The sequence below is a fragment of the Cyanistes caeruleus genome, chromosome 8 (assembly GCF_971803275.1).
Source record: "Cyanistes caeruleus chromosome 8, bCyaCae1.hap1.1, whole genome shotgun sequence".
Lineage (NCBI taxonomy): Eukaryota > Metazoa > Chordata > Aves > Passeriformes > Paridae > Cyanistes > Cyanistes caeruleus.
The window spans coordinates 25,243,527-25,258,000 of NC_141708.1; the positions used below are offsets into that span (position 1 = coordinate 25,243,527).

General features: G+C 40.1%; 2 protein-coding genes across 10 annotated transcripts; one reads left to right on the forward strand and one right to left on the reverse strand.

Annotated features, from left to right (window-relative positions):
• Nucleotides 1–8,406, reverse strand: DYDC1 (DPY30 domain containing 1). 9 transcript variants are annotated; one of them, XM_086899827.1, is made up of 6 exons: nucleotides 8,038–8,406; nucleotides 5,706–5,858; nucleotides 5,495–5,605; nucleotides 4,140–4,220; nucleotides 3,177–3,254; nucleotides 1–2,173 (listed from the first exon to the last, which is right to left on the reverse strand). In XM_086899827.1, exons 1-6 carry the CDS (start codon nucleotides 8,065–8,067, stop codon nucleotides 2,126–2,128), a joined length of 501 nt encoding a protein of 166 aa, XP_086755953.1. In that variant the 5' UTR covers nucleotides 8,068–8,406; the 3' UTR covers nucleotides 1–2,125. The 9 variants fall into 9 exon arrangements, with proteins under 9 accessions (XP_086755953.1, XP_086755952.1, XP_086755955.1 ...); XM_086899826.1 differs by lacking the exon at nucleotides 8,038–8,406 and adding an exon at nucleotides 7,221–7,789; XM_086899829.1 differs by lacking the exon at nucleotides 8,038–8,406 and adding an exon at nucleotides 6,975–7,112.
• A 31-nt stretch (nucleotides 8,407–8,437) lies between these two features.
• On the forward strand, nucleotides 8,438–11,421 carry EXOSC3 (exosome component 3). The gene is made up of 4 exons (XM_023929307.2): nucleotides 8,438–8,739; nucleotides 8,836–8,985; nucleotides 9,564–9,715; nucleotides 11,124–11,421. Exons 1-4 carry the CDS (start codon nucleotides 8,473–8,475, stop codon nucleotides 11,323–11,325), a joined length of 771 nt encoding a protein of 256 aa, XP_023785075.2. The 5' UTR covers nucleotides 8,438–8,472; the 3' UTR covers nucleotides 11,326–11,421.
• Nucleotides 11,422–14,474: the final 3,053 nt, after the last annotated feature.

A 14,474-nucleotide genomic window follows, 5' to 3' on the forward strand; every position in this document is an offset into this window, starting at 1 on the left:
TTGTAGTTTTCATGGGCTATAATTGACAGAGTTCCCAGTGTGTTTATTTAGGATGCACTCTAGTGGACACACGTATAACAAAATCAAACAAAGATACAAACAGTATGAAATGATAAGAAAATGAAAGCAACATGTCATTAGAATTAATTTCTAGTATATTTTAAAATAGTACCTTACATTTTGAAGGCTCTATGAAAGTTGAAATTTTCATGGTCAACATGACTGGACATTAAATGTAAACGGACAAAGAGTTACCAGTTTTTGGAAGTGTTAATCTAAATATTAAGAATCATATACATATTGGTTTAAAAGACAAACTCCATCTTTTTATCCATTTACTCCTTTGAGATTGGCCCAAGAGGCTGCTGGGAATGCAGTGTTAACAGGTGTAATTAGAACTGTGGTGTCAACGTGTGTCCTTAAATTATTCCATTTTAACTGTTACTAACAAACATAATCGTAAACTGTCAAAATCTGTCTACTAAAACATCAACCACAAGAGTGTATTAATGCCACAGGAAAGGTTTTGATGATCACAAAAACTGCAAACCAATCAGAATTATTGTAGATAACAAAGCCTGAATACTTAGACACAAAAGCAGTTCCATTTTTTCATGACACCAAAAGTTACACAAACATTTCTAAGTACTTATACCTAGTAAGTGACATTTTCCTCTTTTGACTTTAAAGATGCTCATATAGATGTGGTTATTAGCATCCAAAAAACAATGTAGTAATAAAATGAGCACAGGATTCTTTTAATAAAGGTACTTTATCTTTAAGGAAAAAAATAATATATTACTATATGAAAAATCAATAGTGTTCATGTTTTTAAAATTTGGTAAGATTATTCTTAGACTGATCTACATGATCAAAACAAGTTATTCAGAGCAGGAAAATATTTATTATGTGATTGACCCTTGTCTGTTGGGTGAATAGATATTTTTAACAGTTTGCCAAGCACAGCAAACCCCTTAGACTCAGCTATACTATTAAAAAATTGAAGTGAAATTATGAGAAAAATCTCTTTCATCCCAAGACTGAAGAATGCAGTGAATGCATTAACCATGTACTGATTTTGTAATGAAAGGTATTTTCAATATTGGCCATGACCATCTAACCTGTAGCAGAAGACAGAGATGTAAAGGCACATGTTATTGAAGAAGCACAGGATTTCTTAATGTTGATGTCTTTTCCATTTGTCATGAAGAGACACAGAACATTCTTAATAACCTATACCAAGATATCAGTGATTACAAACATCTGTTCTTGTAAAAATGCATTTTTAAGGATTATAGAACTTATTTTTATGGATAACCATGGATCGAGCTAAATATTCTTCTAAATTTTTAGAAATTAAGTTTTGAGAAATTATAATGGTACTTAGTAGAGAACATAGATTTGATTTCTTGGTTTACAAATTCAAGCAAAATGCAGAAAAGATTAAAAATGTTACTAATCAAAACTAATATGCAGACACAGTTTACCTTGTACCACACAATACCTAATAATAACTATAATATTAAATATATTTATCTAATAATAAAGCCTAGAGCAAACACCTCATGTTACAAAGACCACCTCGCTTCTAGGAGACAAGATCTTCTAGTATATACTGAGTCAGAGTGAAATTTACCTCTTTCAAATACATTTGGGAAATCTGATTGGATTTTTGCACCAGGTTTGATGTCCAGAATACTCTCTCCATCTTTTAATCTGTGGAGCATCCCCTTTTTCTATCAGAAACCATGCAAATTTTTGGAAAATCATTTTCAGTAAGATTTTATTCTTTTGATTCAAATTACCATATTGTAGCATCTATCCTCAAATCATATTGACATATTAGTTATATCTGTATTTATTATGGTTACTTTGATATGCAATAAGTAGAAAATATATTTGCTGCAGTTTTCTTCCTGCAAGTCAGCCATGCTAGCTACAATGGTTTAAAAACAAAAAGAATTAGTGTCAGAATTAAGAGACTTTATACAAACACCTTAGAAACAGACACTGGAAAAACAGGCATGTTACTCAGTTCTATTTATAAAATATATAAATCAAGATACTACACTTGAGGATCAGCAAGTAATGAGCAGAAAATATATTTACTGCTTTCAGGTCAGTTCTAACTTTCTTCTTCTTCTTCTATTACTGTTGGGAGATCTGTTTGACTCTGAAAAACAACAACAAAAGAATTCTATCACTTACCAGCATTCACTGAACTTTGTAAAAAGGAACATGGGAAAAAACTGCCCATAATAGACAAGTTGTTACTTATCAGTATAAGCATGTATTCTTCCATTCAATAGAATGAATAAAATGAATGTTATCACCAGATTTCTATTATAAAATCCAGCAAATTTGGATGAAGCATTGTGATTCTGAGGGCAGAATCAATAGTACAAGCCTATATGTCTTATTTTATCAATCTGTTCTTAATTTGTAACAAATGTATCACTGTAAAACGTGAAATAACATCCCCAAAGGCCAATGTAGTCTAATGCCTTTAGGCATGAAAACTTGGCACATGTAGGAAGCAGCAGGTACTACTGACGACTCATTTTCACTTCTGGTTTTGCAATTTTCTCAATAAGAACCCATAAAATAGGCCCAAAGCCTCAAGAATATTTTTAAATATGTAATTATCAGAAAATTATAAAAATTTGGGCTATATGAGATATTGCATACACATCTGATTTACCTCAGTGGAAAAAACACCTGTGAGAAGCTGACCCTAAGAACAGTCACAAGCATTTTCAAAAATCTATTGAGAGAACACTTCTGAAACAGGCTGCTATTAAACCAACCTTAAGAATAAAACATATTAATAGAACAACATAAATTCTGAGCTAGAATTTCACTACTGATACCAGAATTATTTAGTACTCATTGTACATAACTGTTCATACAGCACAGAAAGGCTGCTTCCTCCTTAAAGATATTCATGCTTTAGTCAGTAACACATTTGAATACAAAAGGGTATTTTAAATCTTGAGGATTTAGTAAGCTAATACCACAGAGTCTTCTAGAATGGCTGAACTCCTTTACCAGAATGCAGCTATGGGCAGTTGTGGCCAAAATACCATCCCTTAAACAGTTTTAACCTCTTGATAGGTCAGCAGAGAAAAGCAAATCTGTAACAATCAATCATTAATAATCTCTTTCTAAATACTGACCAGTTCACTTGCATCTGGCCCCTCAGAAGTAGGTGTTCCAGGTCTATCTGTAATTTCAGATATTGTGTTTTCATCTTCCTGTGGCAATGAAAACCAGTTTTCAGTTAAAATGTCCCATGTTATGAAATCACATTTCAGGTGTGTTAAAATGACATTATGTATTAATATAAAGAGAATACTTTAGATAAGTGCTATACAAATTTAGTAGTATGGGAATACAGTCTTTGTATGCTTAGCCCTACTTTTTATATATTTTTTTTAATTAACAGCAATTTAATTCTTTTCATATTCATTGTTTCTGTCGCATTCATACTCTCATCATCCTACAATAACATTCTGTCAGTATTATAAGAGAGTTTTCTAAAAACTTAGTATTTATAAAATACTCTGTGGTCCACAGAGTACTTGAAAGCTTTAGGGAGATAAACATGCCAATTACCCATGTATGTTTTTAAGGAAGCAGCATTTAAAGACCACAAACACAAATATCTGTATATGCATTCTTCTGTTAGTATAAATTCCCATACACCACTAAGATATAGGAATCCAGAGGCACTGTAAATCCAAAGCACAGATCTTTTTCCAGGTACAGTAAATGGATTTTGTGCTAACACCCTGTGAAACATTACTGTCTTGATACTTAAATTAGACATGCTTATTTTATAAAACTTTCTAATAAATACCATCAAGGAATGTGGAAGAATCAGGAAGGAAATAAACTGACCTTATGCTGGATTTTTGCAATAAATTTATGTTTTCTTCTGACCAAAATTCAAGTATAAAACCCAGACTGCAAAAGCCAAGCATAGGACATTTCCCCCTATCTACACTCTTGTTTCTTTAATTATGTGTTAATTCAACACCCATGGGCTTCTGCTTTCTGCTTTGTAACTGATGACTGTATCAGGAAAAAGTGGCTGATAAATGGCATTTTCAAACCACCAACTAAACATTGGGTTAAACCTCTTGATCCTCCTGCTCCAACTGCTTTTCAGCTTCTTCAATCTGTGCTTCCAACTCTGCACGTTCTTTCTCCAACTGAGCCTGCAATCAGTTTAAGAATGGTCAAATTAGAAAGAAAAAAACCCCACATTTATCTTTTTCACCACTTTGTTTACAATGAATTTATTATTGAAATAATAAATAAAAAGTAAGCATAAAACATAGCTGCTATGTTAATAACAAAGTCCTTTCAGTACCATCTGGTTTAACATTTTCAAAGGTTTGAGACTCTTATGGATAAAAAGGCTTCACTACCAAGAGGAAGAATAAACAGTTAACTGAAGTTAGTGTACACCCTTCAGATCCTGTCTTATTACACACACTCTGTATCAGTTATCTCCTATCCTTTGGATTAAGCTCTTTGATACTTTGTGAAGTACCAAGCACAGACGGATGAATCAATATAGAATCAAAACTATAGAAAAATTTGGCAAGCAGTGTCATTAATGTTAATCATGTCCATCATTCAACCTTTTCTATTTACAACAGGAAACATCTAACAGGAAGTGTTTATTAATTGTGAAAGTAAGTCCTATCACATCAAAACTTCAGAAACTGCATAATCTAAGTATCTACATTTACAACTCTAGAAAATACTGTTTGCTCTTACATTTTGTGAGCAGTTACACAATGTAACTGCTTTTCCTTTCTGTTTCTGTTCCTTTTTGGTACATAAAAGCAAAACTTACCTCACTATTTGACAGCCAAAAAAGAGATTAAAAAAATATGCATCTAATTGTATTGTTCAACATCTTTCCCACAGCTTACATAATTTATTTAATCCTCAGTGAATTATCTCTACACACAATCTCTATTTTCATTTACTATTTTACATCACTCATGAAACCCTTAAGCACATTATGTTTTGTTTGCAAATTATTAAACTCCAAATTTTAAAACTGCAAACGAAATAAAATGAATGCATCTTACACTAGAGCTGGGCATAATGTGATCAGCATAAATTTAAAATTAAGCTTTTGATTTTAACATAGTGAAAGTCATCCATACAAAAAAATCCAGTTAGGTCACATCAACATCACCACAGCAACACTGAGTTCACACGACTCTTTTATAAAGAATGGCTAGAAACATAGATACTGTATTTATTTCTCGTATTATAAGCTCAAACAGTATTTTCAGTTACTTCTCACATAAATCCTAAATTGGCTGCTTTTTACCTTAATAGTCATCATTTTTTAATAATATTTTACTACACAGTATGTAAGTTTTCCTACCCATGTGCTGATTAGTAATTTCAGAAAAGTGATATAAAAGTGAGCATTGCCTAGAATTATCTCTTATTAAGTATTCATAACCTGACGTTGTTCTTCAAGTTTCCGCTGCTCTTCCTCCTGGATTCTCAACCTTTCAAGTTCTGCTAGAGCTGCCTCCCGTTCTTTTTCCAGCTCAGCTCTCTCCAGCACTCTCTATTTCAGAGGTAATAGAGAATCAATTGAACATAAAAATGAAAGATATATTAAATAGCGTCAACTATATTGCCGCGATCTTTTTATGCCTAAGTTGGACCTTTTTTTCTTCATCTAAGCTTCTTCTGTAATTGTAAATCCAGTGTGCAAGATACTCGATGGGATCTGCTGGCCGATGCTCTACAACCTCTGCCAGCCCCTTCTTCAAGCAACTTCCCAGGCATTGCTTCAGATACTGAGACTCCATCCAAATCTACAGACAATAAGCAGACAGATATTGGACATCAATATCAGAATTAAGTTAGGGGGTTTAAAAATTCTTGCTTCAGGCACCAAACACTGACTCTGATATTACTTTTACTAAGCTTGCAATTTATACAGGTTATTTTAATAGTGGTTTAGTTCTTAAAAGTTCCAGTGACAGGTCAGTTATATCAATCATTGCAGAAAAAAAAAAATGCTCAAACCCCACCTTACAGTTTAGACATGAATAATTCATAAACTACTTGGAAACATGCTGCTAATTCTAGGTCTGCATGACAACAAAAACAAATAAATTGAGAACCACAACAGGACAGAGAAAACTTTTACACAGATACTCGAAGAACAGGGGAGTAGTTCTAAGGACGACTAAAGGGTTTTTTAGTTTGAACTGTCAAAACAACTTTTAAGATTTGTCTGCAAGGCGAGGGCCTGAAGCACTCACTCTACAGTTCCAAAAAGCACAGATCTCCGTGCACACACTTTATTAGCCCAGTTTAAGTAAACACGAGCCCTCCTTTGCTGTCAAGGGGGCTGAATCCGTGTAGGGCAGCCGTAGCAGAGAGCCCGGGCACTTGGCACAGCAGCGGATCCTGTCCCATCCTCCCCCTTCACGGCGGCCCCGGGTGACCTTAATGGTGCCCACCCCCTTAACCCAGAGCCCTCTTGCCCGGGCTCCACATGAGCACAGGCTGGGCCTCTCCCCTTCCCCTTCCCCTTCGCTCCGGGAGGGGCGGGCCCGCTCCTTATCCCTACGCCTGGTGTTGGGAATCCTTCCAGGGCCCTCTCCTTATCCCTACGCCTGGTGCTGGGGATCCGGGCAGGGCCCGCTCCTTATCCCTACGCCTGCTGTTGGGAATCCTTCCAGGGCCCTCTCCTTATCCCTACGCCTGCTGTTGGGGATCCGGGGAGGATCCGCTCCTTATCCCTACGCCTGGTGTTGGGAATCCGGCCAGGGCCCTCTCCTTATCCCTACGCCTGCTGTTGGGGATCCGGGCAGGGCCTGGCCGGTCAGCCCGTCTCGCCCCGCGCTCCGTGCCAGTCAGTGGCAGCCGGTGCTGCCGCTGCCCTGCTTCTGCCGCCGCGGGGCTGCGCTGTAGCCGCTCGCCTTCGCTCGGAGAGCAGCCCCTCTGCGGCTCCTTGCCGGCAGCAGCTCCCAGAGCCCCGGGACGCAGCCCTCGGCACGGCCCGCTCCCACCGCCCGGCCCCGGCCCCGGAGGCGCGGGGTTGCTCCGCAACAGCGCCGCCCGCGGGAGCTGATGGGCGGGTGAAGGGCCTATCGGAAAGGTCACCGATGGCACAGAACCGGGAGGAGGGGCCGAGACCCCAGAGGGTGTTGTGGCCCTTGAGAGACCTCGTCAGGCTGGAGGGATGGGCAGAAGAAGAACCCGGAATTCAACAACGGCAGATGCAGGGCTCTGCACCTGGGGAGGAACAACCCCGAGCACCGGGAGACGCTGGGGACTCGGCTGCTGGAGAGCAGCTCTGCGGAGAGGAACCTGGGGTCCTGGTGGACAAGATCTCCATCGGCCAGCAGTGCCCTTGTGGCCAAGAAGGCCAGTGGTATCCTGAGATGCATTAGGAAGAGCATTGCCAGCAGGTCAAGGGAAGTGATCCTGCCCCTCTGCTCAGCCCTGGTGAGGCTCTGCCCGGAGCGCTGGGTCCGGTTTTGGGCTCCCCAGTGAGAGAGAGAGATGGAGACATGGAGTGGGTCCAGCAGAGGGCTATGAAGATGATGAAGGGACTGGAGCATCTCTCGTACAAGGAAAGGCTGAGAGGGCTGAGCCTGTTCAGCCTTGAGAAGAGATGATTGATAGGGAGCGTCATTAATATGCATAAATATCTAGAGGGGAGGTGCTAAGCTCTGCTCCGAGGTACCCACCACTAGGACATCAGGCAATGGTCAGAAACTGATGCATAGGAAGTTCCATCTAAACAGGAGGCAGAACTTTATTTTGTGCAGATGACCATACACACTGGAATGGATTGCCCAGAGAGGTTGTGGAATCTCTCTGTCTGGAGGTACTGAGAACTGTCTGGACGCAGTTCTGTGCATGTGCTTTAGAACGACTCTGTTTAAGCGGGGGGGGATGGAGCAGATGACCCACTGGGATCCTTTCCACCTGTTTTAGTGCCATCTCTTCTGTGAGCAGATTCCCCTCACAACTGACCTGATCTTTTCTGCTCCCTGCCACACTCATCGGCTGACGTTCACCTCAAATTTGACCAGCTATTTGTTTTACTGTCAGCTTCTAATCGGGTATTAAAAAGCCCTGAAAACAACTGCAGCTGGAAGAATTAACTCCGTGTGTTTATTAATTCCCACGCATAGGTGCACCGACATTATCTTGGCCGCTCCTTGGCAGAAATGGAAGGCGGGCTGCTTCCCTGAAGGAAAGGCAGCTGGCGGAGGAGCCGAGAGCGGTGTGGAGCCGGCTCCGGCACTCTGGGATGGAACGGGTTGGGCACGGCAGTTGCGGCCGGGGCCGTGCCGGCCGGGGGGTGTCGCTGGCGGCCCGCGAACGCTCCGTGCAGGCCGCAGAGCGCAGCCGCCCGCAGAGCGCAGCCGCGCGGCCCGGCCTGAGGGGCCCTGCGCCGGCGCGGCCATGGCGGCGGAGCGCGGCACGGCGGCCGAGGCCCTCGTGGGGCAGGTGGTGCTGCCCGGGGACCTGCTGCTGCTCCCCGCGCACTACGACGAGGACGCGGAGGGCGAGCGGCTGCGACTGAGCGCGGGCGCGGCGCCGCAGGGGCGGCTGCTGTGCGGGCCGGGGCTGCGGCGCAGCGGGGCCGGGCTGCTGGTGACCAAGTGCGGGCTGCTGCGGCACCGGCCCGCGGGCGGCGGCGCCTACTGGGTGGACTCGCAGCAGAAGCGGGTAGGGGCGCGGTGGGAGCCGGGTGTCCGTGTCCGTGTGTGTTAGCCCCGGTCTCGCCTATCTCCCCTGACCCTCTGTCCCCCTCCCCCGCTGCAGTACGTGCCGGTGAAGGGCGACCACGTCATAGGGATCGTGACGGTCAAAGCGGGGGACGTGTTCAGACTGGACGTGGGCGGCAGCGAGCCGGCGTCCCTGTCCTACCTGGCCTTCGAAGGCGCCACGAAGAGGAACAGGCCGAACGTGCAGGTGGGTGCCCTGGGTAGCTGGCGGTAGCGCTCCAGCCGCCTCGTTTGGTGGCGCTTCTGTTGCGTTCCAGTCGCTTTTCTGTGGAGAAGTGTTTCCACAAGCCCACGTTACAGGAGGTGTGCGGGTCTAGTTGTAATGGTTTCGCCTTGGTCCTCTTCGGAGGGTTTTGCACCATTAGGCCGCGGCCTTTCTGGGGTTTCTTGGGAGGACAAACTGGCGTGGTGTGCCCTCTCTCAGGTGGCTGGGTGCTTCACTCTCATGCTTTCGTTTGCTCACAGTGCTGCCAGGAGCAGTGCAGTTCACAAGTAAGGTGCATCCGAAAGCACACTCCGATGTTAAGGTTTTAAAAGATGCGATGGTAGAAAATGTTAGTTGTGTGAGTTTTTTAACAGCACTATTATGAATGATAGTGTTGCACATGCGTGCCACAGTTTCTGCTCTTGGATGAAATGCCTTTACCAGAATGGAAAAGGAGCTGTAAAGAAAAACAAAATAGACCAGTGTGGTATTTGTTATTGATGTCCTGCTAAATGATTATAAGAGGTTATACTTTTGTTTTTTGATGCTGTTTTGTTTAGGTGGGAGATCTTATTTATGGTCAGTTTGTTGTAGCAAATAAAGACATGGAGCCAGAGATGGTTTGTATAGACAGCAGTGGAAAATCAAGTGGAATGGGAATAATTGGACAAGACGGCTTCCTCTTTAAAGTCTCCTTAGGTCTAATAAGAAAGTAAGTACTGAAGAACATCAGTGGTCGCTCTCACGTGTAAGATTCCCACACCTGTTTCTTCTGAGCAGTGTGGACAGTTTGGTAAATCAGACTGTATAATTCTTGTAGTGCATTTAAACCAGTTTTACTGAATAGAATATGGATTGATCTAGAAGGAAAGTTTACTTTTCCTCTTAAGAGGCTTAGAAGGTCATTTGTATAGTGTTGCATGACTTGTTTAAAAAAAGTGATGTGGTTGCCAAGGCAGTATAGGAAACAGAAGTAGTGACCTGGGGAAGTCAAACATTCGGGATAGTGTTTCAGGTGTATGTATGTAGTACCTTGGAGTTTAAAACTTGTCCATGCTTATTGCCCTTTTTCTGTTTAATGGGGTAGTGAGGGGGTGTATGTTTTGCTGACAGCTGATTAAAGGGATCTTTACATTATTTTCTGATTTCCAAAGAAAAATAAATAGCATTGAAATAAGGATACAGATGAAAATAAATGTAGGATTTTAGTTTAAAACTGACACATTAATCCAGGAACTGTTTCCTAAGATTTTAAATGTGTTATGAATTTGAGAGTTGCTTATGCTGATGTAAATGTAAGACTTTTTTATGACTGTCAAAGAATACCAGATTAGATGGATAAACAGCAGTCAAACTTTGTTGTTGCTTTTTGGGTGGAGTTTTTTTGTTTGTTGTTCTTTGGATAAGCAATCAGGCAATGCAGAGCAGCTTTTCCCTACCTGTAATTGTCTGATTTATATGTCCCGTCAGAAATCAGTGTGAGTTGATACAAAAACTTTTCGCAGCCATTCTGTTTTCCAAATTTTGTCTGAATGAAAGTTAAGGAGTAACAGCATATTACAAGTAGACTGCTAAATCCTGATATGCTTTTAGTTTTTGTGAATACTTGTTCAAGCTTGATTTAATCCTAGACATATTATAGTATTTAGTATGCTGTCATCTAATAAAAATGAAGTAGTCTGTTTATTGCTGTTAATATTGTTTTCTGAAATAGAAGGGTAGTCCTGTTTTGAAAGACATCTCTGGGGCATCAAATTTATAAATAGCACTTAAAAAATGTCATTTTGTTGAACAATGTACTTTTAGAATTTATTAGATCATAGAATTGTTGTAAAAGTATCAACTCACTTAAAACTTGCTAGGGATTGCTTCTGAATCTAGTGAGAAAAAACCTAAATTTACAATGGTTTTATTTTTTAGGTGCATGTATTTTGTATGATAGAAACCTTGAAAATCTGATACTGTATTGCTATTTTGGATGTATATACAGCTTTTAAGTGTTTCTTAAATAGCTCCTATAATAACAGTACTGCTGGAGTTACTGGTCAATAATAATGTGGTGTCTGTAAGTGTGAGCTTACTTCTTCCTCTGACTTTTTTTTTTTTTGTCTTGTTCACAGGCTCTTGGCTCCCAAATGTGAAATAATTCAAGAGCTGTCACAGTTGTACCCATTTGAGCTGGTGCTGGGAATGAATGGAAGAATATGGGTAAAAGCAAAAACAGTTCAACAGACTTTAATTATAGTAAATATTTTGGAAGCCTGTGAGTATATGACTGCAGAGCAGAGAAAACAAGCGCTTGCCAAACTGTCAGGGAACTGATAAGAGAAAACCTTGGGGATTTGTTTGTGATTACTGTAGGATGTTTTGGTTATTTTTGTATTCAGATTTATATTAAAAGCCTTTTTTTTAAGTAAAGTACTAGACTTTGGTTGTTCTTCTTTCCCTTCTTTATCCATTCAACTTGTGTTAAGGAGTTTGTTTCAACTTATCTTTATAGTTATGAAGCCCTGCTTATGTTCATGAATTTTCTGACTAATGGGAAGATGGTCTCTACAAGCTTTCATTAGCTCTGAATTCTGAAGCCTAACAACTTAGGTCTTCTTTAAAAAACTGTTCATTTTTTTTGAGCTGCATGTATTTGTTTTAATAGTTACTAAAATTTCAAACAATCCATGTTTACTTGGGGTATCAAAAAGTATCCCATGAGTCATTAATTTTGGTTGGGCGCTCTATTTATACAGTGACATGAAGTAATGATTAATATATTATGAAATTTGGGAATAGAAATGCAGGTAGAGAATACCAGAAAATAATTGCAGGGTGTAGCATAAAAGAATCACAGGGTGCTTAAGGCAGATGATCAGATAAGACCAAAAATACGTTCAAAGGGACATTATCACTTTCCCTAAGAGATGACCTGCCTAGTAGCAGTAAGGACATAGTGATTAGGATGTCACAATAGTAGCCACGTGTTTCTTGATTCAAGACACTGATTTGTTTAGTAATGGCATAAAGATGCCATAGAGCTTTGCTAATATTTAACAAAATCAGCATTTCTGAGAAAAAGCTATGTTTGGCTTCTTTGTGTATATATGTGCTTTCTCTGATGCATATAGAGGAGATGCTGTCCTAGGAAGGGTAAGCTCTCAGTGAATTTTAGTATGTAATTTGCTACTGTTCTGAGAGAGAAAAAGAGCCCTGGATTAATGGAAGGGTAGTTACTGATACCTTCTTCCTGTGGGAGAAAAGCTTGATTGTAGGTACCTAATGAACTGCTTGCAGCTGTTAGGCAGTCATTTAGATCTGTGATGTTCTGTGGTTCTTAATTAGCTGAATGGCTTAATAGCAATAGTTAAAGGAAATTACTAAAAATGAACTAATTAAGGTAAGCCTGAATACCATCTTAATTAAATTGGAAACATATTTTTTCCTGTTTATTCTTTATTTCATCCAAAGCTCAACCTGTGGCATTTGATGATAGGGTTGTCTTTAGCATTTCTGTCATTTAGAAGTTGGCTTCAGTTCAGAGCCAACTCCTCTGAGTCATCTGTAATGTGCTTACCTAGGGCTTCCCCTGGTTCCACAAGAACACAACTCTGATGGTTTCCATGTGAGTCAAATGGCTACAATTCAGAGTTCTTTGTGAATTTCAGTGGTCTCCCTGTTGAGCATCTAGGGCGTTGCTCATCTGGCTTGGTAGGTCTTTAGTCATCTTTTTTCACCTGTCATCTCCCAGGTGAAGTGACTTTCATTCCTATCCCATAAACCTTTTCAGGTAGTAGTCTATCTCTTGCTACACATGAGAAGCTGTAAATTAATCAGGTTTTCCATACCTGTTCTTCTTCAGAGTTTTTTCAATTTCAGCTAACCAGAGCCTCTGCAGGTTGTCTGTTATTGGAACAATAGCTGACATAGGCAAAAAAGCACTTGCCAAATTATCTCAGGGTGCTACCTTTTTTTCTGTGAATTGTTCTTGGATCATAATAGTGAAACCACAGGAATGCACAATGACATGGATCATTTAATGGATAGTTGTGGTTTGAAATGGAATTAACCTTACCACTGCCCTTTACCTAAGCAAACTCCTTTCCCTTCCAAAAGCCTGTGTTTCAAGCTTAACCTGCAAGATAGAAATGAACAATCCCTGTTAAAATGCCAGCTTGGTAGTGCAGCACACCAAATGGCAACCTTGAAAGTTCTCAACATAATCAGCACACTATTTCATATCACACATCATGCTGTCCCACTGTCACCCACTTATCACCCAAATACAAATTTAGTTACATCAAGAACAGGATACAAAATGCATTAAAGTTTTTCTTGTTATTAATTTAGAAAAATTAAATAACCAAAAAGCTTTTGGGTTTTACCCCCTACACAATAATTTTAAGTATGTTCCACACTTAAGTTGGTTTGACAGTTTATACAGTGGAAAAAAATTACAGGGGATGTGACCAAAATGGGTGTGGGGAAAAACACTTGAAAGAAAGTACGCTTAAACACATTACTAACAGAAGATGATATTCACATTTTGTTTTTGTTTTTTTTTAACTTGGACAAAAAAAAAGCTTATCAACATTCTTCAAACCAATTACAATTTGACAGGCTTTATCTAACAAACCAAACATTCAGGCAAAATCTAAACAGTATCTTTGCAAACTTTTAATCCTATGTTGGTGACTAAACCAGTCACGAGGAAGGGTTCTGAAGTATAATTTGGTTCTAGGAAGAAAGGCTGTTCATGATTTAGTTATGTATTAGGCTGGAAGTCTTCCACATTCCTGTTAAAGGCACATAAACCCATATGTTCTTGGAAACAGGACTTGCAGAAGAGATGCTGTGGACTTGAAATGTACCTTGCTGAGTAAGTAGAATGTCTTTTCTGTTGGATTTCTCCATGATGTTCACCTTTATTAAGTTAAGTTATTATTTAGATTTGTTCATTTCAGATACTCAATGATTGTGCTTTGGATACTTTGTTATATTGCTTTTCTTTCAAGCTGTTGCGATCAAGTTAGGTAAAAATGGTAGATATCAACATGAAAATTTTTCATATGCCCATGAAAGATGAGCTTAACCTTTTAAAAAGGAAGTTCACCAAGAATTAAACAGAAACCATGCATTGAAAATATAAAATACATAGTTTGTGGTCCTTCCTAGGTTGATGTAGAAAGACCAAGAAGAAATAATATCACAAAATACAGAAATGCGATGTTGAAATTCAGTTTGATAGCAGTGCATTTGTGTTTTGCTCTAGCAGAAGAAAGTTACACAGACAAATAGCTCAGTGTAATAAGAGGATTAAGAGCTCAACTCTAAGGCTGTGGTTAGAGTGTGGCTGTAACTCTGCTAGATTAGAAGTTTACCGTGCCTAGCTACTCATTACAACCTTGCCACCAGGAGTTGGAACTGAGGCTTGCAGGCATGTGTATTTGATTCCTAGCCAAGTTCTGTTAAAATGACCCACA